Here is a 26060-nt window from a genome sequence, read left to right as displayed (position 1 = left end):
AGTCAACAAATAGTTCTGTAATAAAATTATAGTAACAAATTCAATATACAACGACATTAAAAAATAAATACATGATACAGCTGGATAATCTATTATGTTAATAAAAAACACTGTAATAAAAAACACTATAATTTAGGCTTCCCATAAACCTGTCGGCAAATCCAAGTAGCTTTCTGTGACTTTGCACAAAGTGAAGAACTAGCAGGACAATACCTCAAACAATTGTCTCCTAAATTTCCGGCCGAAACCTCCGTCTTGCCGGAAATCAAGTCCACCGGCGGCGACCCATTTAAGTAATTTCCATCCAGAAACAATCTTCTTAGTGTTTTAGTTTTACTGTACTCCAATGGGATTGGTCCACGTAGCCGATTGTAACTTAATGTAAGTGACGAAAGCATGGGATAAAAAATGAAATTTATTGGTAAATTACCTTGTATTTTATTAAATCCTAGATCAACGGCTACTAGGTTGCTTTCTAGGTTTTGAGGTTTCGAGATTATGACACGTGTGAATTTATTTTTGGACAGGTTCACTTGTTGTATTGAAGGTAAGTTGAAGAACCAGGGTTGTAAAACACCTACTAATGAGTTTTCACTGAGTTCGATTGTGTCTAACCGAGTTGACTCAGTGAACGAGTTTTGGAATAGAAACCCGGATAAGGCATTGGCTTTGATAGCTAGTTGGTAGAGGTTTGGGGGTAATTTTGGAATTGACCCGGTGAGTTTGTTGTAACTCAGGTCGAGTCGACTCAGACTAGTGGCCGAGTTTAAAGTGTTTGGTAATGAGCCTGACAGAGAATTATGTGACAAGTCAAGAGATTCTAGCTTTTTGAGTGTGAAAATTGATGGTGGGACCCAGCCAGAGAACGAGTTGAACCGGAGAGAGATTATTTGGAGATTTACAAGTGAGGAGAGAGATGGAGGGATTGAGCCAAAAAAGGTGTTTTCTGAGAGGTCGAGGTGAGTGAGTTGAGTGAGTTTAGAAATGAGTGGAGAGAGAGTGCCTGAGTAACCAGCCGGGTCAAGAGTGAGTTGAGTAACTCGGTTGTTATAACAAGTAAGGCCACAAATGAAGTGAGTAGTGTGGGGAAATGAGCAAGGATGAGTAGTGAAGTTCCAGGATGCTAAGCATGAGTAAGATGGGATAGTTGAGGGTTTAATAGAGGCTTTAAATGCTTGCAGAGCTGAAATCTCGTCGGAGAGAGAGTCACCGGCGGTGGTTAAAATGACTGCGGAGAGAGATAGTAGGAAGATAAAGAGGATTGACATTGGGGGGAGAGAGAGAGGCAGGCTTTCTTACAGAGAGAGAGAGAGAGAGAGAGATTTAGCGAGATAGAGGAGAGAGATGTTAGAAGTACTTTTGAGGGTTAAATAGATTTTGATGACCTAAGGCTAAGATAGGTAGCAGAAAACATATACTACTATTATAGGCATGCTGCTGCAAACAATTATTTGTATAAGTTGGTGGAGGAGTAATATGGAGGAGTAATATAATGTTTAAACGGTAAAATGTGTTTGTTTAAGCTCGTATACAGTGTATTGTATACAGATGTTCAACAACCTTCAGGTACAGAGTATAAAACGCTGCAGATTCCTGTAACAGACATACTCCTTTTTAGCCGACTTCAAAAAATGTAAAGATCAAATTTTGTATAAAAGCAAGATTATAAAATTCGGAAATCGGATATTTCCGGTTAAGTTTTCGAAATTCGAGTATTCAGTCGTACTCAAACAAATACTTGCTTCGATTCATAGGTTTATCTCTGCTTTCCGACTACTAATACGAATTAAGTGATTTTTTTTTGTCCGACGAATTAAGTGATTTTTTAGAACACTAATAAAAGTGATTGTAATTCAAATTATTTTAACATAAGTGTTTATTAGTCAAATTCAATTCATTTCAGATTAACTCGGCTCAACTTGACTCATTTATTAATCAAACATGAGATTGAACATAAAAACATGATTGATATGTAAATGAATTCGTGAATTCGTGTATGATGGTTTGTTTATGCTTTTTGGGTATTGTCCGTTGAGAATGTCTCTTAGTTGTCTTGTTATATATCTCTCTCTTTCTTTGATTTTTTTTATATTTCTATTATTAGCCAACTGTCCTTTGGGTTAGTAGAGGGTGACTATTATAAATTATTTGACACGCGGAAGGCAGGTAGAAATGAAGGGGGTGATATGGTATTCCAATGAATGACACGTATAATGTTTAGAGGATAAGATTGTGATATGGGACCAAATGCTTACAAAAATAAAGTTTTCGATTATAACTTCTTGGCGTTCGTAATTTGTAGATGTTGGGGGGTTACGGACTCGGAGTGCACATCATGCCTTGTGTAGACGTAGGCTATTCATCATGCGATGTGTTTTGTGGAATCATGGGGAGGGAGATGGTTGGAGAATTATATAGTTATTGAGGTATCATCGATCATGACCGTAGAAAAGCTATAATTCTGATGTCATCAGTGCCCGAATTCAATTCGAATTCAGCTTGTTTAGATATAAAATGTGGTTAGGCTTCTAAAGAATCCCAGTCTTACATATATTCGAAAAATTAAATCAAACAGCATACCCATAAATGATTCACCATAAAAAATTGATAATACAACAATAAAATTCACAACTGGCAAACTTTGCAAAACGGCGTTGGGATAAAGAACAAGATAAAACATATGAGTTGGTAGGATTAGAAGGAATCATATACTACCAAAACCAATTAACATATCCAGATAATGATATTGTTATGAATAAAAAGGCTGTGATCCATTTGCATTCCCCCCACCCCCATATACTACTACTACAAATTTCATATTTGCATTCATATACACTGTTATATGCTGTAATCCATTCAATCCCCAGGAAAGCACAAGCTGTCATGAAGTTGATGTTTTCCTTCTTTTTGTTCCACTATAGAAGTCACCACACTCACTTTCGTTTTTCGTCGGAAAAATATCACGTTAATCATTCGTTTTATCCAAACATATCATATAGATCATTATTTTTTTGTTTTAAATCAATTTAATCATTAATTTAAAATTTTGTATCAAAATTTTTCATAAATGTTTCGAGATGTGATGTATAACTGAATTTTCGTAAATAAATTCGAACTCGATCGTTAAAAGACTGTTCGAGTTTGTTATAGAAAAATCATATTCATATTGGTACTAAACATATAATATTGGTATGCATAATAAAGTTGAAATCTTAATTTTTAATCGCTCGACTCAAAACCGTTACATAATATTAAGTTTAAAGTATAGTCAATTCTAGTCAAGTCACATATGAATAATACTCGAGATCTCAGATATTCTTCACTTGTCAAGTGAACAAATACATATCTTAACCAAAATTTGTTTTTCAATGAAAAACAAGCCAAATTCATGGAAGCTTATGCATAATATTAATATGTAATTATCAAAAAACCGTAAAAAAATGTGTGTAATCAATTAGTAAAAAAAAATAATAATTTACGGGGCTTTCATACACTGTGGAGACCGAAGAAAACACAAAAACCGGGGGACAGGCAAGCGTACAAGATCGTCTTTATTGGACCGTACTTGGGGCCCAGGTGGTAGGGTAATTATCCAGAGACAGGTCCAAGAGCCCAGCTGGTCTGCTTTTGATAGTGTCCACAAAAACTCTGCTGGGCATTTAAAGCCCAAATTATTTTTCATTTCCGTGGCTCTCGCAAGTCGCATGGGGTTGAAATAGTGTGCTTCTAGTGAGGACCCTTTGCATCCTAAATTTTGTTAAAAGTCCACTTTGCTACTTTATTAAAACAATTATCACATTATTAATCCTACTGCAAGTCTACAAACCATGTAATATAGTGCTTTGTTGAAAAGTCAGTTGATGTTGTATTTGCCCCGAGAACATCTATTTTGTTCCGACGGGACGTCGAGGGTTCAAACGTTTTTTTTAAATAAACGAAATGAATGTATAATAAGTATATTTAATTTAATAAATAAAGTAGACGATTTGGTAATTGAGAGTTCATATGTTAATTAATAAAGAAGATGATTTACTTAATAATGATGTTCGAAAATTATGAATTATTATTAATGAAGAAGTTTGGAGGATAATGAAGTGTCCCTTGTGGTTATAACATTTTGGATCAAGCTGAAGAAGTGTCATATGAGATTCTAACATTTTAATTAAGCTCATGAGGTGCTATAGCGTTACTAAAATTGGTTGATGAGACTCTAATTCAATGCGAAAAAATTAATCAAAGTGTACAATAGATCATATGTTCTATTTCTTTTCCGTTTTTGTAATGTACTATGATAGATTCATGCATTCCATTAGTAATGTAATGTAACAGCTCGGTGTTTTGTGGAAAGGCAGATCATTCGTGAATATGCAGAAGGAATTGACAATGCTAATTAGCTCCTTCACAGCTTTTCGGAACTTGACTCTATTTGGAATTACTGTTAAAAATTACGGTTCAAAAAAGTGCCGTTGTAAAAATCAGATGACTGTTTGATAATTTTTTTTGATATGTATATGTTTTGATGCAAAAAATTAAAAATAATAATATTTTTGGTAAGATTTCCAAAAGAATGAGGTACTTACTTTCTTTAACAATAGCTTTTAGGCCAAAATAACTTTTCCGAAAAACAGATTTTGAATTTTACCAAACAGTTTTTTAACTGCTTTTCAGCAAAAGCTACTGTTGCTGTCAACACATTCTTAGTTGCAGTTTCTAATTGCCACAGTCAAATTATTTCAAAACAATGTTTTGCAATTCTGCCATTATGTGCCTATATTAGAGGCTGCTTCCACTGTGCTTGTTCTTGTCTACATACCGATAATCATTCTTTTGTGCCTACGTGCTCTGTGTAATTGATGTTTTTGTTTCTACTGTAAAGCGACATGCTGAACTGCTTGCTGATTACTAACCGCATTGTATTATCTATGATTTGTTAAGGTTTTCTTGAATAATTCCACAGTTTACTACACTCCATTTGATACTAATAATGCAGATATACGAGATTGTGCATACTAATTCTTACTACAAGGAGTTCTGTAGCACCTCATCTGGAACTCCATGGTTTATTACCTACAAGCAAACAAACAAGTAAATAATGTGAAAACTGACAAATAAGAAATTATAGCATACCATCCTTTTGTAGTACCTAAAATAATACCCATTCTGCGCAATCTGCAGGCCTCATCAGGTCGTTAATATTGTCATCTGAGAGTAGTAAAAAATCAATGACTGAGATACAAGCAGAATGCTAAGATAAGTCTTTTGTACATTTTCAAATTTTATATATTTTGGATTATAGAATAATAATTAATGAGTGAATTTAAATATCATTACCAGAGATAACTGCACTCTACACGACGAGTCATTAGAAACTAATATTTATACTATTTATACAAAAATGAGTTAAGAATCACAACCGCGACCTTTGACACAATGGTTGGTACTCGCCTCTCTTCTCTTTTGTGAAGGTGGAGTGTTCGACCCGTTGTGATCAACGATGCCCCTTATGGGCGTGGAGTTCTGTGCAGGCATCCCAAACGGGCCTAAGAGCACCCGCAGCTCGAGCATGTTTGCTGCCTTGGGACACTCAATCTGGCCATGAGAGAAGATCCATGCGTTGGAGAAGTTTAGAAAAACTGGTCAAGCCCACCGTGGTGGCCAAGCCCACCGTGGTGGCCAAGCCCAGTTGCTGTAAAGCTGCCAAAACTGTCACCTGCCTTTTGCTTTTTCAGTTTCTACATTAATTTTCTATCCGTTGCTATGCTTCCATTTATATTTCTATCGGTTGCTATGTTTCTACATTATTTTGTTTTTAAAAATAGCCGTTGAAGTTAACGGTAATAAAAATTATTCTTATAAATACCCACCCTTCTTACTCATTTTTCACACTTCTATCATCCTAAAAAAAATATTTTGAATTTATTTTTTTTAAAAGTAACAAAAATGAATCCAAGTAATTCTCCACCTTCAAACAAAAATTCTCAAGTCCCAAATTCTCAATTTCCATTTCCATTTCCATTCTCGAATTCTTATTTTTCATATAGCCAAAACACTTCACACCCAAATTCAAATCCTCCAAATTCTAGCCAGCAAAATTCAAATATTAATTTTGAAGCTCCAAATTCTCAATTTCCATTTCCAAATCCTTTTTTTCCATATGCTCAAAATTCGCAATATCAACCTCAATTTATTCCAAATTTTCACTCATTACCTTCACAATTTGAAAGTCAACAAATACCCACCAAAAAATTTAATTCTCCAATTTCACAAGTTTCTGCTTTTGGTGATGCTAATACAATTGATCTCAACGATGATTGTGAAGAAGTCGAAGATATACGAGAAGTTATTGGTCAATGGAAATGGAATGAAGATAAACTCCTAATAAGTGTATGGTTGAATGTGTCAATTGATCCAATGATCGATACCGATCAAAAATGCGAAACATTTTGGGAGCGTATTCGTGAATATTGCGAAGAAAGTATTCCCGGTCTCATCAAGCGAGGAGCCATTGCTATGAAAAAAGGTGGTAACGAATAAACGAAGAGGCTCAACGATTTGGATCATGTTATGAACAAGCCGAGCGAAGAATAGGTAGTGGTTCCAATATGGATAACATAACTCAGTTAGCACATGAGCTCCATGTAGCCAAATACCAAAAGAAATGCAATTTCGGCAAACATTGGAGCGAGTTTCGTAGGCAACCCAAGTGGAGAACTCCTTCAACAAATAGCGAAGGCATGAAGAGAACTAAATTAACCAACACTTTTACTTGAAACGGTGACCTCGTCTGACCTATGGATATGGCATGCATTTTTTGGAGTTGCTGGTTCCAACAACGATATCAATGTGTTAGACCGGTCACCAATATTTGATGATATTCTACGGGTCGTGCCACGGAGGTAAATTATAGTATCAATGGCCATAATTATAATATGAGGTATTATTTGGCAGATGGAATATATCCAGAATGGGCAACATTCGTGAAGACAATCCCACGTCCACAAGGAGAGGAAAGAAAATTATTCTCTAAATATCAAGAAGGGCAAAGAAAAGATGTGAACGAGCATTTGGTGTGTTGCAGTCTCGCTTCGCAATCATACGTGGTCCGGCCCGATTCTGGGACAAAGGAGATCTCGCTCGAATAATGAGAGCATGTATCATATTACACAATATGATTGTCGAGGATGAGAGAGACACATATGTCACTACATTTGGACCGCTTCAATCTTACGATGACATAACAAATGGTTTATCACAACCAAATTTAGGCGAGGAACCTTTTACTCCATATGAAAACTAAGTTCAAAGAAACATTCAAATTCGTGATAGACCAAATCATAGTCAACTACAAGCAGATCTGGTTGAGCATATCTCGCAGTTCCACATTAGTCGTTAATTTATTTGAAATGTAACATGTTTAAGTGTGTTTTTCTTGCATTATTTTATTATGTTGTTCTTGTAATGTTTTATTATGTTTTTCTTGTAATACTTTTTTTCTAATTATGTAATGTATTTTAATTATGAATTAAATAAAATAGGACCCATTTGTGAGTATTAAAAAAGAAAGAAAAGATATAGTAGGACCCATTTGTGTAAGTGGAAGTAGGCTCCTGCATTGTATTGGAGAGAAATGCACACATTTTTCAAAAGCCCACTTGATGCTTATGTGGCATTAAAAAGGTCTAATGTGTAAGTGGACTTGGGCCTCCCATCGGGGATGCTCTAAGTTATCAAAATGAAATTTTGTTGGGAGGGCCTTTTTATATTACAGTGTAAAATAAGTGTATCTAAAATTTTAAGGAATTTTAACTTGGTAAATATGTGAATGTCACTGTGAGAGTGACTGGAAAAAGAATAAAACTCAATCAGCTCACGAGGGCTGATAAGGAAGTTAAAAACCACAAACAAACTCTGTATTTCTGAGAATTTGTGCCATACAAACATGAGGGCTGTTTTGATTTTGTTAGTGTACATTCAAGTTCTTGCAACTGTATTATTTTATGTGTCTATTTCATCACCAAATGAAGCATACCCATCTCTCTGTAATGATGATGAAGCTTCTTGTATTGAAAAGACCCAAACTTTAAAGCCTATTAGAAGAGAAATTTATGGGAATGGTAGAATTATTGATATTACTCATAAATTTACAGTAAAGACGCTGTGTGGGCATCCAGTTAAGCTTGTAGACTTACTTACACTTTCTTCAAGTATGAGGAATGGATCACTTTATAATTTTTCAGTTTTGAAGTTACCTCTTCATGCTGGTACTCATGTTGATGCACCAGGACATGTGTTTGCTGATTATTTTGATGCTGGCTTTGATGTTGATTCTCTTGACTTGGATGTTCTCAATGGTACTCTCTCTCTCTCCCCCGCCCCCTCTCTCTCTCCCTCCCTCCCTCCCTCCCTCGCTCGCTCTCTCTCTCTCTCTCTCTCTCTCTCTCTCTCTCTATCCCTCCCCCCCTCCCTCTCTCCCAGTGTCTCTCCCTTCCCTCTCACTTCCCTCTCCCCCCTCCTCTCTCTTTCTCTATCTGTGAGTGTCTGTGTTTAAGCTCATTTCCTTAAATTTATATGGTAATAGTTAAAATCTTTGTTAATTCTATGATAAAGTTGATGACTTTTTGTAATGTAGGGGAAATATTAATCCTAGTTTCCTCCACATGATTTCAAAAACTAAATTTCAAAAATTAGTTTAACTACGTTATATGAGCATTAGTCTCTTTAAATGAGTAGCTAGAGTATTAAAAATTGAAAATTATAGGGGGGTTGATCTACTGGATGGGATCATTTATCTGAGCATTAGTCTCTTTAAATGAGTAGCTAGAGTATTAATTTTTCATTACCCTGTCTTCTTTCTTGCAGTATCTTTGAATATATAAGGGGAATTTAGAGTTCTCAGATGCTTTAATTTTCAGGAGTCTCACTAGTTTTTATGTTAGGGAGATTTCAGAGTACTTCAGTTTGATACACCTCCAAGCTTCTCTATTTGAAATGTTGGGCGAAGTTTTTGTCCTGTACAACGTAAGTTATTGTCCGAGAAGTCTGATGATTTCGTAGTACTAATAAAGAAATTGCTAACAGTATATACTTCCCATAATATACAGAGCATTGATGTACATTTAGTTATAAAGAAGTTCACCCTTAATTTTTTTTTGATGATCTTGTTTCTGTTTATACACAGGTCCTGCATTGTTAGTTGATGTTCCAAGAGATTCAAATATTACAGGTACCCCCTTTTAAGTACATTTCTGCCACTATTTGATTAGAAGCACCCACAATCCACAATTGAATAAGAACTTTTTCCAATTGATATACATTTTTTGCACTTAAATCCGGATAGAACTGATGTTGGGATATGAAAGTCGAAAACCATAAAAACAGTATAACGTGGGTACTAACCATTTCAAACGCCTTTGCAAATAGAAACTACCGGCTAGCAGTTAAAATCATAGAAGTGTGTATGATGCTCAGAAAGCCAGCCCCTAAATTTATTTGACTACTTAGCATTATGGAGTATGATTATATGTTCAACAATTTACCAAATTTTTAATGTTGATTGGTTCTTGTTTATAGTTTTGCAGTTCCCTTTTGTATTTTGGAATGCTTGAATACAGTAGTTCCTCTCCTTTAAAAGAATAAACTTCATTAACAACTATATATATGATTCTTATTGCCACCCTCTTATCTTTAGCAGAAGATATAGTAGTTGTTTGAGTGAATGGATTAAGCTTTAGATGAAGAACATGTATCTTTGTTTTGTTGATTGTGCTGTACATATTTGATGTTTTGTTTCCGCTAAATCAAGATTTGTAAGATATCTTTATATCTTATGGTCCGTCAGTTTTTCAAGAATATACAACAAAATTTGAGGTCCTGTCTTGAAAGCCTAATTCATGTTGCTGAGAGGAGTACTCTGAACTCCTTTACCTTCTATTCAGGGTATCTACAATTTTGTAGCACTGAGGTCAAACCTGCTATAATTTTAAGCTTGCGGAAACATGTTTAAGTGTCTGTATTCTGTGCCAGTAAGAAATCTTTGATTATCTTACAACCCCTGACTGCATGATCTAAAAATTTAAAACTAATGTCGGGAAGTACCATACAATTTGCAGAGTTCAGTTTGACTGATGTAGTGTAAATTTTAATAGTATTGTATATGTGAATTGGCCATTATTGTTTTATATCTACTCTATCTGCTGTGTTTTTGGTTTTCAAATTAACATAACTTTGTGTGACATTTCTTAGCTGAAGTTATGAAGTCCTTAAACATCCCCAAAGAAGTAAGGCGTGTACTTTTTAGAACCTTAAACACCGACAGGTATGTAATTTGCTTTAATTTTTGTTGATGTAAATAGTTACTATATAAGTAGGTATTGCTGTGTTGTTGCTGTATCTGAGATGTTATAGTTTAATCATGAAAGTGTCGTTTGCATTAATTTATGATTAGTAAAACATGCAAATCTTCAATGAACATTGAAATAGTTTCTCTATCATGCCATTTTCATAAGAAAATATTGTAAATTTAGAATCTTTTGGTTGTACATTTTAGTACTCCCTTCAGTTTCTTGTTTAGATGTATACACCAGTGGCATGTACTTATGAACTTTCCCAGGTTCCTTACATTTACATCCCTTCAGATTGGACTGGCCATTAGATATGGTTTATTTTATCATTAGTATCAGGTGCAATTTTATTTATGATTTCTGCGTTAGTTTAGGGGCCTAATGTGGAAGGAGGAGTTGGACTTAAGCTTTGTGGGTTTCATGAAGGATGGAGCACAGTGGCTGGTGGATAACACTGACATAAAACTTGTTGGTAAGTAGAGATGCCATCAAATCATTTCATCACTTTGGCAAATGTCTGCGGTTTAATAAAATCATCCAGTCCTTGCTTATTTGAAGATATTTCAGTGCATATACTTAGTTCGTATCTGAGGTTTTTCTCTTTTTTCGCATAAAGTTCTTATCTGAGCTAAACAATTATGTGGCTTACGCTCTTGTCTCGTATAGTGCACAGTACTAAATATACGTCTTCTGCTAACAACGTATATACTCAAGACACTGTGGCGAGACAGTTGCAAAAAAAGTGGTGTTACTTGTGTACTAACACAATTCTTCTGTTCTGCAACTCAGGGATTGATTATTTATCTGTTGCTGCTTTTGATGATAATATCCCTGCTCACCTTGTTTTCCTTGAAGGAAGAGTAAGACATTTTCTTCCTTTCTTTTATGAAATCTATGAATTCAAGCTTATGAAAAATCCTTCTCTTCAGATACTTTCATTGGCAGAGCTTAGATCTCTATAATTTAAACGTCTACATGCTAGAAATTTTTACTTTTCACAAGTAATTCCTGCATAACATTGTTTGAAACTTTATACACTATTGGCACGGCTCCTTCTCCCCAATCCGCATGGCCAAAAGCCATGGTTTCAAATATTCACTTCCCCCTATATACTACATTGAATTGAAAAATATGTATACTTCTCAGCCACAGGATCTTCACTCCTAATCTCAGTGCTTCTACATGACATATTGTGTAAAAGTAAAATGATTTTAATTTTCCCAGGAGTAATATGATACAGTTCACGCCTGCTGAACAAACCCATTTTGAACATCTGCATCCACCAATCTCTCTGAGAGATGGCGGTCTCCAAGCCTTTATGGTTATGAATGTGTTAAATATATGATCCTATTGGGGCCTTCCTCTAATACCTTAAGGTTTTAGATGAGCTGGTTACTCAACACGGTATCAGAGCTTAGGCTGGCGGGAGAACTAGGGTTCGATTCCCAGCCACCCCCAATATTCTCACAATTTAATGTGGACACTAAAGGCAATTAATGCCCCAAAAATGGGCGCCGGTGTTCCACTCTTCGACCCATAAATGGGCTTTCGAGTGAGGGGGAGTGTTAAATATATGATCCTATTGGGGCCTTTCGAGTGAGGGGGAGTGTTAAATACCTTAAGGTTTTAGATGAGCTGGTTACTCAACAGAATGTCTCACCTCGACAACTACATCTGCATTAACTTTCAAATGCTGAGCAAATATAGAAGGCTTAGTAGCCTCTCCATGATTCAGTTCATCAAGGGCCTTATTGACCTCTCCATGGAAATCCGCTGCTCAATCTCCTGTCATGTGCACTCGTGTAGCTTATGGATTGTTCTTTTGCAATGACCCAGTGACATTTTATCCTACAAACTTTGTAACCATACTGGCAGTTTGCGTAATTGTGTGGCCTATTGAAATTGTGCAACTTGATCGTTCGCAACTAACAAGGGCAATGATGATCTTTGGGTTTAATGTATGACTAATTGTACTCTATAGCCTCACAATTTAAAGAAAGAATAACAGTAAAGGCGCCATATTTCTCAGCAATTTGCTATTGAAAATTGCGCGATTATTTTCCCTGTATATTTTCTAATGAGGCCTTTTGGTAAGCTTCCTGACACATATTTCTTTCCTCTCTTACATTACTAAGTTGTGATCTTATTTACATTCTTAAGTTGGTCTAGGTGGTGGCTAATAAGTACCTGATAGACATATTTGAAAATTTGATGTTATAATCATAATTATCTTTTATGCACCCAGGCTTCTGTCAGACCATGCATTCACTATGTGTTATCTGTCATAATATGGAATTACCAAAACTTTGCTAGATAGCCAACTGCATCAAACACTAACTCTGCTGAAAGTGTGATTCAGGAAATCATTCTAGTTGAAGGCTTAAAACTGGATGATGTGAAAGCCGGAATATATAATCTGCGTTGCTTGCCACTAAGATTAGAGGGTGCTGAGGGATCTCCTATAAGATGCATTCTCATAAAATGATGCAACCCTTCTGAGTTCTTCAATGGAGAATGTTGCTTCTGTGAAGATTGGTTAATGACAAGGGATATATTCCTTCTTAACTAATGTAACTCTGGCAAAGATTGGTTGATGGCAAATTGGCAACTGGCAAGGGATCATTTCATTTTTTTTCAAGATTGGTTGTAGCTCTAGTGAGTGCTCACATATTCAGCTTCAGCAGTTCCTTCAAAGCCTATATTTCATCCTCAGAAATAGTTTAAAATGAACTATACTCAATTATTAATGGTTCAATTCTCCTCATACCTTTGGTCAGAAGAAATACTCACTTGTATCATTTGTGATGCAAGCCTAATTATTAAACATAACATAAAATTACTTTTGTGATTTCCTGATTACACATTACCATTTTTTAGTTGCAGTTATTGTTATTGCATTGATGTGCAGATTATATTCTTTTTAAAATTATTACTTTTAATAAAATAAAACGAAAATTATTTAATTTTTAAATTGAATAAAAATGCGAGAATTGCTTTTGTATACAAATAGATAAAATTTACTAATCACTATTTCAAAATACAGAAATCGACATTATTCGGTAGAACAACCTTGCGGTGATTAATCGGATAATCAGATTGATTAATTGAAATATTATCAGATGTATTTAATAAAATAAAAAATAACTAATTTATTAAACTAAATATATTAATTTAATATAAAAATACAGTAATTAATCGAATTATAAAATTGAATTGTCAGTACATGTTAGAACGATTAATGGGGTAATTAATCAATTATTTTTAGTCACGGCCCTTGCATAAATAAATATCCCCGACTACCATGTGTCCAAGAAGATAAGAAAGTGACATTGAATGGAAAAAAAACATTTATTAAATAAATCATTTTAAAAGAAATTCCCTTTTGGTTTATAAGCTGCAGCCCAAAAAACTGTGCTTTTTCTGATCAAAAAACATGAAGACTGTACTGATTTTCTTGGTGTACACACAAGTTCTTGCAACTATTTTATTTTCTGTATCTATTTCATCACCAAATCAAGCATACCCATCTCTGTATAATGATGATGAAGCTTCTTGTATTGAAAAGACTCAAACTTTGAAGCCTATTAGAAGAGAAATTTATGGGAATGGTAGAATTATTGATATTACACACAAGTTCACTCCAAAGACACTTAGTGGGCATCCAGATGGGCTTGTTGATTTTCTTACACTTTCTTCAAATATGAGGAATGGATCACTTTATAATTTTTCAGTTATGAAGTTGCCTCTTCATTCTGGTACTCATGTTGATGCACCAGGTCATATGGTTGCCGATTATTTTGATGCTGGCTTTGATGTTGATACTCTTGACTTGGATGTTCTTAATGGTACTTTTACTGTTTTGCTGGTCTCTCTCTCTCCCGCTCTCTCTCTCTCTCTCTCTCTCTCTCTCTCTCTCTCTCTCTCTCTCTCTCTCTCTCTCTCTCTCTCTCTCTCTCTCTCTCTCTCTCTCTCTCTCTCTCTCTCTCTCTCTCTCTCTCCTCTCTCCCTCTCCCTCTCCCTCTCTCTCCCTCTCTCTTTCTCTTTCTCTCTCTCTCCCTCTCTCTCCCTCTCTCTCCCTCTCCCCCCTCTCCCTCTCCCTCTCTCTCCCCCTTCCCCCCTCTCTCTCTCCGAGGGTGTGTGTCACTTGAAATTTTCTGTGTGATTTAATGGTCTGTCCTAGCTTATTATCATCAAATAGTTTGGTTATTATGGTTAGGAATTTGTTGTACATGTGCTAATCTATGATAAAGAATTAAAGATGATGACTTTCTTTTATATTTAGGTGAAGTAAAATTTATTCCAGGCTCCTATAATCATTGCCCTCCCAGAAATTAAAACTCACAGAGGAAAGAATTAGTAATTTTTATGAATGGCAATTTTGACATTATAGATTGACTGATTGAGTGATCATGTAGCAGTAATTAGATAATAGCTGAGGATTAAGCATATTGGAAGAGTTTACAGTGTTGTTTTATTTCAAAGTTTTTGTCCTGCATAGCATAGGGGTTAATTTAATGAGAAGTTTGATGTTTAGGATTTCGAAGTACTTCATTTTATATGATTTTTAATCTTTTAGTAGGCGCTGTTAGGTTTTAATTGATCAATCTATATTCTCTATGCTTATGTCTTGGAATTGTTTTTTAAAGTTCTTGTCCTGTATAACATAGGTTATTCTATGAGAAAGTTGATTTCTTCCTGGTATTGACAAAGAAATTTATTCTAACAATTAGAACTCCACAATACATTGAATTGGTTTAATCAAAATATAAGGAGATAGCTAAATGATTGCACCTAGACTAAGATTCCCTGTTATATAGAATTTGCATGGGTTATAATCAGTGCTTTATACTTGAACTTTTTGAATAATCTTATATATTAGTTATGAACACATTCTAGTTTGTTTCGGTGCACTGTATAAATCACCCTCCCCTACTTACTATTAGACTATTAGTCATATGAAAATGCCTAAAAAGTGACTCAAGTTTAGTCCATGGGATGACTTGAACACTGAATGTTGTGTAATATTAAGCAAATTGGCCTATAGCCCAAATATTTTTAACCCAATTGAACAGACATAGCTCTAGATATGATTAATTTTTGCATCTTCATGCCTGGTTCCTAGTAGTATTCCTGAATGTTGGACATGGTTACATATTATTGGCCCTCAGTTGTATTATCTTGGGGGTTGGTGGTGGATTTGGAGTCTTAAAACGCTTGAATTTCGTGGGTTTAAGTTTTAACCTTTTTCATGAGTGTTAATGCTACCTTTTACACGTGCAAAGAAGTTTGGATAACTTGCATTTATTATAGTTTACTAATTTTGATGATCTTAATTCTTTATATTTACAGGTCCTGCTTTGTTAGTTGATGTTCCAAGGCATTCCAATATAACTGGTACAACATTTACGCACATGTTAACTTCTATTTTATCTGAAGCACCACAAATCACAAATGATTATTTGAAAGGAAATATTCTTTGTCGTTATGAGCATCACTATATCTTGGTTGTATCTGACTACCAGCTTTTGTATGCAAAATTGAGCCTTTTTCAAATTCATATGTATTATATCTACATTTTAACTTGAGTCCAGATACAAGTCAATATCGGGATATAAATACGGTAAGAAATTATAAATACTACATATAACTTAGGCTCATAACTATCTTATACACCTTATATATGGCTACAACATCATCTAGTCTGTACATTTGGAAAAGTAAAATTAGCAGCTAGGGTCATGGTCTCATGGATGTGTGCGAGAAATCAAGATACATATGAAAGCCAATGGAACATCTCCTAGATAGGCATTCTGGTCATGTTTTCTGCATCTGATTCCATTTTACAACTTAAATTTATGGATCATGACAAAATGTTCAGAATTTTTTTTTTGAATTATTGGAAGGCTATTTCTTGTAGTTTTTCAGTTTCCTTTTGTATTTTAAAATGCTTGAATATAGCATTTTCTCCCCTCAAAAGAATAAGCTAAAAAGCAAGATTGAGACTTTCCATGAGGACCTTAAATATTGTTGGATGTCGTAAAGATATGACTGACAATAAAATATAAGTTGAACTTATATTTTATTGTCAGTCATACCTTTCCGAACATCCAACAATATTTAAGGTCCTCATGGAAAGTCTCAATCTTGTTCTTTAGAGGATTTTGATGACTTCCATTTCCTTGTATATGGGGTATCTACAACCTGGTAGCACAGTGCTAGAAACCGGTTATAATTTTTAGTTTGTAGCAACACATGAAAGTGTCTGTAGTCTGTGCAGTGATATAACTTTAATGATGTTAAAACCGCTTAATCGAGTATTTTTGTTAATTTGGAAGGAGGTCGGAGGAGGTACCTCATAAATTTCAATTTGATGGATGTAGCTTTAACTTTTGATAGAGAGTATATATATGAACTGGCTGTTAATGATTTATACCTACTGTATCTATGAGCTTCTACTGATAAATAATTTTCTGATTGACACAAATTTATGTGATGTGTTAGCTGAAGTTATGAAGTCCCTGAACATTCCCAAAGGAGTAAGGCGTGTACTTTTTAGAACATTAAACACAGATAGGTATGTGCTTTCCCAATCTTTAATGTATAGAAAAATGATATTAGAAGATAATGCTGTATATATGTTGCATCTTACATGGTTATTTTAAATTGTTGCCATTTGTATGCGTTTTTGATATTTGAGACATTTGAATTTGCAATCAACAGTGACACAGTTTCTTCCTTTTGCTATATATCTTGAAGATATATTAGAAATTTAATAGTTGGGTGTCCTGTTCTATTATTCACTTCAAGTTCTTTTTTAGATGTCTATACTAATATGGCTTGCAATTTTTTTAATGATCTTATGCTGCAAAATGAACGCACCCGATCATATGCCAGGTAGGGTATATAATTAAAAGAGGACATGTAGTTCTAAGCGTTCCAAGGTTCCTTATATTTACATCCCTTAAAGTGAACCAACCTTTTGATTTAGTATGTTTCAGAAGTTGTACGCAAAGTGAAAAATGAAAAGTTTAGACTTCAGGCATAGTCTTCTATATTTTCTTCCTTCTTTCAGGGGGCTGATGTGGAAGGAGGAGTTTGACTCAAGCTATGTGGGTTTTATGAAAGATGGGGCACAGTGGCTGGTGGATAACACCGACATCAAACTAGTTGGTAACTAGAAAAGTCACTAAATTATTTTTTCAGTTTGATATATGTTCATAGTGGAAGTAAAAGCATCTGAACCTTGTTTAAAAGCATCTGAACCTTGCTTATTTACATATGTAAAGTCACACATTAGTTCGTATATGAAAAAAGCTATTTTGTGGTAAATACCTTCTTTTTCAGTTCTATTATGTACTTAATATCTTACTAGGAGCGGATAGTGAAACTTTTAGGATAAACTTAAAAGTCAATATATCATCCTGGGAACAACAAACTGCAGTGTGTCAGTTGCAAGAAGAGTGATATACTAACACAATTCTTATGTTCTTAAATTCAGGGATTGATTATTTATCTGTTGCTGCCGATGATGATTTGGTTCCTGCTCACCTTGTTTTCTTTGAAGGAAGAGTAAGAAATGTTCTTGCTATTAGCAAATCTTTTAATTTGTGCATGCAGTAATTACATCAATAATTTCTATGGCGGAGCTAATTTAGAGATCTAAATGTTTGGAAATCATTACTTATCTGAGACTAGAAATTTAATTTGAAGCTTGTGTAAAATTGATGCTCCTAATTTAGCAACAAAAAAAAATTTGATGCACTTAGTGGCAGAGTTCCTTCTCCTTCCACATGGCCACGGGTCCTGGGTTCCAATCCTCCTCCCTTGGACAGTTGGACTTATATATGATAATTCATCCAAAGATTTGTGACATAGCCCAAAAAATAAATGTCATATTTGTCTCTGCTACAGGATCTTCACGCCCGATCTTAGTGCTCTTATTTCACATGTTAGGGATTGAGAACATCTTTTCTTTTTCCCAAAGTTTTTTTGTTTCAAGGAACAGATATGTTACCTGAGATATAAGGTGAAAGGACAAGCCTGAATCTTGGCTTAGACAATAAAAAGCCTCTTTCAACCACAGGGGCGACACCGCCTTAGGGTATAATACTGTAATAGATGCAATATTGTTCATGCTTAAGAAAACCCACTCCCAACGTCTGGAACCACTCAATCCATTTAAGAGATGCCAGCCGCCATGCCTTCCTAATTTGAAGTTACACCTGAGGTTCTATCACGTGTCACATTAAGCTTGGATTAACCTCAACTGCATTAACTTCCAAATACTGAACAAAGATGAAAGGGTTAATAACCTCTCCATGGTTCAGCCCATCAAGGGCATTACTTGACCTTTTCCTTAGAATTTGCGGCTTAAGCTCATCTGTCATGTTTGGTGACATATCGTACTTTGACAATGGCTCAGTGACATGTCTAAAAAACTTCAAAACTATGTTATCAGTTTCTGTGGCCAAACAAATTAGTGTAGCTAAATGCATTCACAACTTAATTTTTCTTTATTTCCTATAAACAAGGGGAATGGTTTTCTCCTTCAGTATATGTCTAATTGTACTCCAAAGCCCTACAGATAATGGAAAGAATAAGTAATGGTTATGCTTTCTGGTATTTTGCTTTGCTGATCATTTGAGTTTATTTTTAACTTTCATTTTTTTAGGGAGGAATATTGGTAAGCTTCATATTACATATATATTTCTTTCCCTTATATTATCAAGTTGTGGTCTTCTTAAATTCTTCAGCTGGCCGGCAGTGTGGCTATTAAGCATGTGACAGACTCATATTTATTGATTTAATGATATGATCGTTACTATCTTCTTCTATAACCTGTGCATATGGTCTTCTACCCTATATATGTGTTCAAGCGTACGTCAAAATATGCTAGATGTCATCTTTCATATCCTGAAATTAGAAAAGAATTTGTGAGATACAATTTGTCATATCAAACACTATTTGTCAATATTGTGGCAGGAAATCATTCTAGTTGAAGGCCTTAAACTAGACGATGTGAAAGCCGGATTATATAATGTCCATTGCTTACCCCTAAGGTTGGTGGGCGCCGAGGGATCACCTATAAGATGCATTCTTATGAAATAATGCAACCCTTGTAACTTGTAAGTGCGTATGTAAAATTTGGTTGGTGCAAAGGGATCTTATCCTTTTTAGCTGCTCTAACTAAATCGAGTGCTCCATGTTACAACAGGTCTTGATAGCCAACGCGGTAACACTACTTGTAAAATGTAGTGTTAATCATCATTAAGATTAGGTTCAAATAAATTGTGCTTTACGGTGATGGGCTGGGCGGCACTGTTTGTAAATTCAGTATGTCTGTTTTATTTTAGCAGTAACTTACAGCCTGAAGTAAAGTTACTCAGGAAAAAACTGAGTGTTTCTTTTGTTAAGTATTATTGTATTATAACTTACAGGACTGGTTATCAGTGAGTTTGTTATTTGTCTTGAAAAAGATACTATTTCCCTGGCAACACTTTTTTTCCCATTTTTATGTTAAAGATTAGGTGTTCCACGGTTGGATAGATGAAGTGATTAAAAATTTATCATCTGTCTTTCTAGGGTCCTGGATTCGATCCTGAGTCACCTCGAAAATGTATGAATTTATGATACTCATTGATAAGGTTATAAATCATATTTATTTATCAAAAAAGAACTGTGTCGAAGAAACAATGGTCTTTGAAATCATTTGAGGTTTTTTCTTCAAGAACAATCCAGGAGAGAGTCTCTCATTACAGGAGGACGAAAAAAAATGATCCACCTTTAGAAGTGGAGGACGAAGCTCACACAAATTACATTCAGTTCAGATTTTGAAAGATTTTGTTAATTTTAATTGGAGAGTTGATATGAAAATTCTACAAAATCTCGCAATTTGGTTTTATTTCAAAATACATAAAAATATATTAACAAATTTATCAAAACTTGTCACATTATAATTACCAAAAAAGTATTCTTAATTTTTAGAATACCAGGAAATTTTAAAGTTTTTTTAAATCCTAATCAAACATTATTACATTTTAAAGTATTTTGTTAAATTTCTCATTGAACATCCCAAAATTTTAAAATACTTTACAAAATAAATTTATACTTTAAAATGATTTTTTTAATTCAAATTGAATGCATCCATGATTTTAAAAATCGGTAATCGGTACTAATCGGTTTAGGTATCGATTAGGGATTAATCGGCAAATCGGGGATTAATCGGAACAAAAATCAGATATATTTAAATATTTAATAATATTTAATATATTTATCTTATTTATTATGAAATATATAATTTAAAAATATTTTATAAATATTAATCAGATTTTTAAAAATAAATCGGTCAAATATTTTTTAAACATTAATCGGGGATTAATCAAAATTTTTTTTTTAAAAATCGGGAATTTTTATAACACTAAATCTAATAATTCGATGCCGATAATCCCACTAAACAAATGTCGCCCCAATCCCTTGTAGCCTGACCCACTGTACTCTTAACTCAAAACCCCCAATTTATAAACCCTAAAAAACACACACACTTTCACACACACAAATCTCCCCAAAATGGACGGAATTCAATCCTACCAGCGCTTCCCCACCGTCAAAATCCGCGAACTCAAAGACGACTACGCCAAATTCGAGCTACGCAACACTGACGCCAGCATCGCCAACGCGCTCCGGCGCGTGATGATCTCCGAGGTCCCCACCGTCGCAATCGATCTCGTCGAGATCGAAATCAACTCCACTGTTCTCAACGACGAGTTCATTGCGCATCGACTCGGTCTGGTCCCGCTCACGAGTGAACGCGCTATGAGTATGCGGTTCTCGCGTGACTGCGACGCGTGTGATGGCGATGGACAGTGTGAGTTTTGCTCTGTGGAGTTTCATTTGAGAGCTAAGTGTATTGGTGATCAGACTTTGGATGTGACTAGTAAGGATTTGTATAGTTCGGATCATACGGTTGTCCCGGTCGATTTCTCGGATGCTTCTGGTTATGAGAATTCCGAGCAGAGGTCGTTTTCGTTTCGTGTTTTTCATGTTTATTATATAGTTCTATTTATAATGTGTTTAGATGAACGTATTGGATGGAAATGAAATGCATGTGGCTAATTTTGGGGGTTAGGGTTTTTTCGAGATGAATTAGGAATTAAACGTAAAAACCATTGTTCTAAAAAGCGGAAATCGGCATTATTCGGTAGAGTAACATTTTAGTGATTAATCGGATAATCAGTGATTAATCCGATTGATTAATCGGAGCATTAATCAGATATATTTAATGAAGTATTAAAATAATTAATTTATTAAACTAAATATATAAATTTAAGAAAAAAGTGCAGGGATTAATCGGATTATAAAATCGAATCAGCAGAGCATATTGAAATGATTAATCAGGTGATTAATCGGTAAAATCGGTGATTTTTAGAACAGAGTAAAAACTAAGAAATGTGTGTGAATGTGTTGGATGGAAATGAAATGCATGTAGCTAATTTTGAGGGTTAGGGTTTTGTTTCGAGATGAATTAAAAATTAAAAAACTGAAAAATGTGATTTTTTTTTGTTTATACATGAATGTTGAAGAGATGCATGTAACTAATTTTGGGGGTTAGGGTTTTGTTCGTGTCGAATTGAAAATTAAAGGTATAAACCCAAAAATGTGTTATTATTTACCTGTGAGTGTCGAAGAAATGCATGTGGCTATGTGGCTATTATTGGGGGTTAGGTTTGTTCAAGATGAATTTGTGGTTTGGTTTGTGTAGAATTGGTGTAATTTAGCGGATGTGTTGGTTATGCTTGTGTTGATTTGTTATTACATATATTCACATGGTTTGATTAGAAGTAGGAATGAAGGTTATCCCCAAATATGCAGACTTGAACATTTAGTGTAGGTTTGGAGGAAGGGAAGGGACAAAAATTAAACTTATATACTCGGAACATAGTAAAAATTATATTCTATTCTTGCCTAGTTTCGTTTTTTTTGGCCAGGGGAGTAGTATTTCAAATTGTTGGATTTTGAAAGAGTAGGTGACTGGGCCTTTTAGGTTTCATTTCAACGTTGAAGAATGTTGGCTGGTTGATAGATTAGCTTAAGGTTCTGTTGCAGGTCAAATAATTTGAGGAATGTGGAGAAAAGAAGGAAAAGTTATGAATACAAGCGATATATGCTTCTAGCATGTCGATGATATTTGAGGTTTATTTAGACAGTATATTTTACTTGGTTTCCAAGAGATGTGGAGAGAATATGAAGGGGGTATGAATACTAAAACTTGTAGAATTGTTGTTTTTAGTGGTATATGAATGTTTTAGTTTTGTCTTTAATTTTTTGGGAGGTATACACTCTACCTTGGGTGTTAAATTGTTATACACTTTAATGTGAGAATGTAGAGTTGAAAAAACCCAAGGCTGGTGGTTGCGCCTCTAGTCCTTGACAAGGTCAACAGTTTGAAACTCACCTTCCCTTCTTTACTAAATAGTCGAATATATTTTAAAATGTGTCTACTCTTCTATTCGAAAAGCCAAAATGGGAAAAAAGCATAGCAAATTAGTATCTGTTGCATGTAAACATTGTTTACATCGGTTATGTTTAGGTTGATTTGGTGGTAGTCCGCTTTGTTTTCCATGGTTTATGAAAATTTGATTTTTTTTTTGTTCAGTTTGTTGTGTATATATATTTTGCTTTGCTTTTTAAAGTATTAATTTAGTAAGTGTTGTATCTCGAGAAGGGGTTTGTTTGAGAAAATCTGATTTACTTTGTACCTGTGTAATTTTCCTGCATGCAGATTGCAGAGTACTGTATCTTAGTTAAAAATTAAATTTGCTTTTGTAGTAATTGACTCATAGTCTGAGTTTTATTACCATTCAGAAAGAATGTGCATGCTAGATGATAATAAATTTGACCAGAGTGCTTATCTTAATGTGCAATTATTTCTATCATTTAGGGGAATAATACTTGTGAAGCTACGCCGCGGACAGGAACTGAAGTTGAGGGCAATTGCCCGCAAAGGAATTGGGAAAGATCACGCGAAGTGGTCCCCTGCTGCGACAGTCACTTTTATGTATGAACCTGCCATTCATATCAATCAAGAGATGATGGAGAGCTTATCACTGGAAGATAAACAAAGTTTTGTCGATAGCAGTCCAACCAAAGTCTTTGAAATTGATGATGAAACTCAACAGGTTTGAATCATTCCAAGATTATTATTGTCTTTCTGCAGTGGTTTTGTGTTATGATAAATTGTTAGATAATTCGCAGTCATGTCTGTAGTTATATGGGTGCTGAGTTTGTTCATACATGCAGTAAGTGACCATCCCTGGGGTATAACTTTGAAGAATATATTGTCATAATGATAATCACAGTAACACAATTAATTTCGGATCAAAAAGGCCCATTGATAGCATTTAGTGTGCATCCCCGTTAATGATATCAGCACAGCAATTTTTTCTTTCCTATACGCGCTTCACTTCATGGTCATCCTGTTTAGGTGCCATTATCTGTTGGTACATATATTTGTATTCCAAAATCGACCAGTTTTTTACTGTTCACTCGAATCTTTTTGGCTTTTAGATGTTCTATATATTTATTTCTATATAGGACGAAGTAAAAATAAGTTTTCTTTTGTGCAAATAGGGAGGGAGGGTGTAGGATATAACAATGTGAATTAATTAGTCTTATAACTGCAGAATATGCAAATGGTCCGTGAAGTAAGACTTCTAAATTAAGTCGGTATGACCTTATCATCATAAGTTACTAATTATGACATGGAGGAGCATTCACTTGAAAACTCGTATGCCATTAACTCGTCCAATTTGGTGTTGCAATTGAGAAAAGTTGAACATTGCCACAACTGGTTGCTTCAACTGATGCGTTAGAAACAAATGCTTTAAGACACGTAAAGCTGCCAGTTCTATTCTAGTATTGAAACAATTCTATATAAACTTGTAATGAAGAATGTTCAGTCAAGTTTATGTGTGAAGAATACTTGGTTTTTAATTTGTGTTATCTTTTGTGTAATCCCCATTAATGACATCAGCACAGCAATTTTTTCTTTCCTATATATGCTTCTGTTCATGCTCATCCTGTTTCCTCAGGTGCTATGTTCTGTTGGTACATATAGTTGTATTCCAAAATTAACCAGTCCTTTCCTTATACTGTTCAACACGAATTTGTTTGGCTTTTAGATGTTCTCTTTCTTTATTTCTTTATAGGACAATGAACAAATAAGTTTTCTTTTGTGCGAATAAGGAGGGTGTAATATGTAATAATGTGAAATTAATTAGTTTTACAACTGCAGAATATGCAGATGGTCCGCGAAGTAAGACTAACATCTAAAACTAAGTCAGTTTAACCTTGTTATACGAGGTTGTATAATTATGACATGAACTGAGTATGATTGCTAAAAACTCGTATGCCTATAACTCATCCAATTTGGTGATGCTGTTGAGAAAAAGTAAAACATTGCTACAACTGGGTACTTTGTCCTTCGGTAGTTACAAATCCAAGACGATAAGCCTCAAGGTCCAGCTGATGCTTTAGAAATCGATGCTTGAAGACACATAATTTTAACAAGTTATAGCATTGAAATTGAAACTTGTAATGAAGAATTTTCAGTCAAGTTTATGTGTGAATAATACTTGTTTTTTTTTAATTCTTGTTATCTCGTGTGGTCATCAAAACTTTATTTTTTATCGTGTTATCTCTGGCGGTCATCTAAACTTTAATTCGTTTACTTGGAACATAAAACTCAGTCCGAAAAAAATATCACAGAAAATTTACTGCATGATATTACTATATGTGAAAACCCATTTGCTTTTCTGATCTCAGGTTAAGATTGTTGATTCGGAGGCGTACGCTTATGATGATGAGGTGCTCAAGAAAGCAGAAGCTATGGGAAAGCCAGGACTAATTGAAATCTATGCAAAAGAAGACAGCTTCATCTTCACTGTTGAATCCACTGGTGCAATCAAAGCTTCTCAGTTGGTGCTTAATGCCATTGAAATCCTAAAACAAAAGCTTGATGCAGTTCGCCTGTCAGAGGACACTGTAGAAGCTGATGACCAATTTGGGGAATTAGGTGCACATATGCGTGGGGGATGATCGTTCGTGGTTGTGGAATATCTACATAAATGTCTAGGCAATTCTGAAACTAATGAAGTTCCAGGGGTTTCTGGATTCTAATCTATGATTCAGTTTTTAGCTTTGTAGATTCTGGATGCCAATGAACTACTACTGCAAGTATGTGATGCTATGGTCTATCGTATTGTTTAACTTATTTGCAGGGGGCAAATGCATCCAACTTAGCTAGCCTGTTAATTTGGATAAGTTCAAAACTCTTGCATCTTTGTTGAAATTATCTTGTGATATTTTTTAGAGTAAATCATATCCCTAACTGTGTCTAGCAAGATCAGTACATCAGTGGTGGTAATCTGATTTTGATATACAAGCCAGTATTTTGGTTAGTTTTGGATCTTACAATTTTATTGCCTATGAGTCGAAAGGCTACACTTTGCGACAATCTAGCTTTAGACTTCTAGCTCTATTGCTGAGTTGCGTGTTTGGCTATATACTGCAACTCCTTTTTCCTAGTCTTTTCAAGAACAAGTCCAAATGTTTACTTACATGATTAGCATGTATAGTAGTAGCTGTTAGAATACCACGTAGTTGAAGTCCAGGTTTTAGTAAAATTGGTGCACAGAATCTACCCTGGCTCATGTGGCTTTGTAA

At 34.8% G+C, this 26060-nt stretch overlaps 4 protein-coding genes across 6 annotated transcripts; 3 read left to right on the top strand and 1 right to left on the bottom strand.

The window, feature by feature from the left end:
* LOC141686297 (uncharacterized) lies at positions 1-1449 on the bottom strand. The gene has a single exon (XM_074491339.1). It carries the CDS (start codon positions 1266-1268, stop codon positions 126-128), a length of 1143 nt encoding a protein of 380 aa, XP_074347440.1. The 5' UTR covers positions 1269-1449; the 3' UTR covers positions 1-125.
* A 6367-nt stretch (positions 1450-7816) lies between these two features.
* Positions 7817-13188, top strand: LOC141684764 (cyclase-like protein 2). 2 transcript variants are annotated; one of them, XM_074489882.1, is made up of 6 exons: positions 7817-8351; positions 9179-9223; positions 10243-10315; positions 10715-10812; positions 11130-11200; positions 11565-12693. In XM_074489882.1, exons 1-6 carry the CDS (start codon positions 7940-7942, stop codon positions 11568-11570), a joined length of 705 nt encoding a protein of 234 aa, XP_074345983.1. In that variant the 5' UTR covers positions 7817-7939; the 3' UTR covers positions 11571-12693. The 2 variants fall into 2 exon arrangements, with proteins under 2 accessions (XP_074345983.1, XP_074345982.1); XM_074489881.1 differs by lacking the exon at positions 11565-12693 and adding an exon at positions 12700-13188 and having other exon boundaries at positions 7827-8351.
* A 527-nt stretch (positions 13189-13715) lies between these two features.
* On the top strand, positions 13716-19836 carry LOC141684196 (cyclase-like protein 2). 2 transcript variants are annotated; one of them, XM_074489041.1, is made up of 7 exons: positions 13716-14185; positions 15690-15734; positions 16842-16914; positions 17413-17510; positions 17839-17909; positions 19323-19465; positions 19555-19836. In XM_074489041.1, the coding sequence occupies exons 1-6, from the start codon at positions 13774-13776 to the stop codon at positions 19446-19448; spliced, it is 825 nt and encodes a 274-aa protein (XP_074345142.1). In that variant the 5' UTR covers positions 13716-13773; the 3' UTR covers positions 19449-19465; positions 19555-19836. The 2 variants fall into 2 exon arrangements, with proteins under 2 accessions (XP_074345142.1, XP_074345141.1); XM_074489040.1 differs by having other exon boundaries at positions 19323-19836.
* Positions 19837-20807: 971 nt separating this feature from the next.
* LOC141684504 (DNA-directed RNA polymerases II, IV and V subunit 3-like) lies at positions 20808-25686 on the top strand. The gene is made up of 3 exons (XM_074489519.1): positions 20808-21355; positions 23278-23515; positions 25161-25686. The coding sequence occupies exons 1-3, from the start codon at positions 20907-20909 to the stop codon at positions 25431-25433; spliced, it is 960 nt and encodes a 319-aa protein (XP_074345620.1). The 5' UTR covers positions 20808-20906; the 3' UTR covers positions 25434-25686.
* The last annotated feature ends 374 nt before the right edge of the window (positions 25687-26060 follow it).

Source organism: Apium graveolens, chromosome 9, assembly GCF_009905375.1.
Source record: "Apium graveolens cultivar Ventura chromosome 9, ASM990537v1, whole genome shotgun sequence".
NCBI classification, from domain to species: Eukaryota; Viridiplantae; Streptophyta; class Magnoliopsida; order Apiales; family Apiaceae; genus Apium; species Apium graveolens.
Note: the sequence above shows the minus strand (reverse complement) of the source record. Positions and strands in the feature narration are given on the sequence as shown.

What these genes read in the sequence shown, in the direction of transcription:
- LOC141684764 (XM_074489881.1), top strand. Translation starts at nt 7,940, where the DNA reads ATGAGGGCTGTTTTGATTTTGTTAGTGTACATTCAAGTTCTTGCAACT. An exon ending in AGAACCTTAAACACCGACAG is followed by an intron (nt 10,316 to 10,714) that starts GTATGTAATTTG and finishes GCGTTAGTTTAG; the next exon opens with GGGCCTAATGTGGAAGGAGG. An exon ending in CACTGACATAAAACTTGTTG is followed by an intron (nt 10,813 to 11,129) that starts GTAAGTAGAGAT and finishes TCTGCAACTCAG; the next exon opens with GGATTGATTATTTATCTGTT.
- LOC141686297 (XM_074491339.1), bottom strand. Translation starts at nt 1,268, where the DNA reads ATGTCAATCCTCTTTATCTTCCTACTATCTCTCTCCGCAGTCATTTTA.
- LOC141684196 (XM_074489041.1), top strand. Translation starts at nt 13,774, where the DNA reads ATGAAGACTGTACTGATTTTCTTGGTGTACACACAAGTTCTTGCAACT. An exon ending in AGAACATTAAACACAGATAG is followed by an intron (nt 16,915 to 17,412) that starts GTATGTGCTTTC and finishes TCCTTCTTTCAG; the next exon opens with GGGGCTGATGTGGAAGGAGG. An exon ending in TTGTTTTCTTTGAAGGAAGA is followed by an intron (nt 17,910 to 19,322) that starts GTAAGAAATGTT and finishes ATATTGTGGCAG; the next exon opens with GAAATCATTCTAGTTGAAGG.
- LOC141684504 (XM_074489519.1), top strand. Translation starts at nt 20,907, where the DNA reads ATGGACGGAATTCAATCCTACCAGCGCTTCCCCACCGTCAAAATCCGC. An exon ending in TATGAGAATTCCGAGCAGAG is followed by an intron (nt 21,356 to 23,277) that starts GTCGTTTTCGTT and finishes TCTATCATTTAG; the next exon opens with GGGAATAATACTTGTGAAGC. An exon ending in TTGATGATGAAACTCAACAG is followed by an intron (nt 23,516 to 25,160) that starts GTTTGAATCATT and finishes TTCTGATCTCAG; the next exon opens with GTTAAGATTGTTGATTCGGA.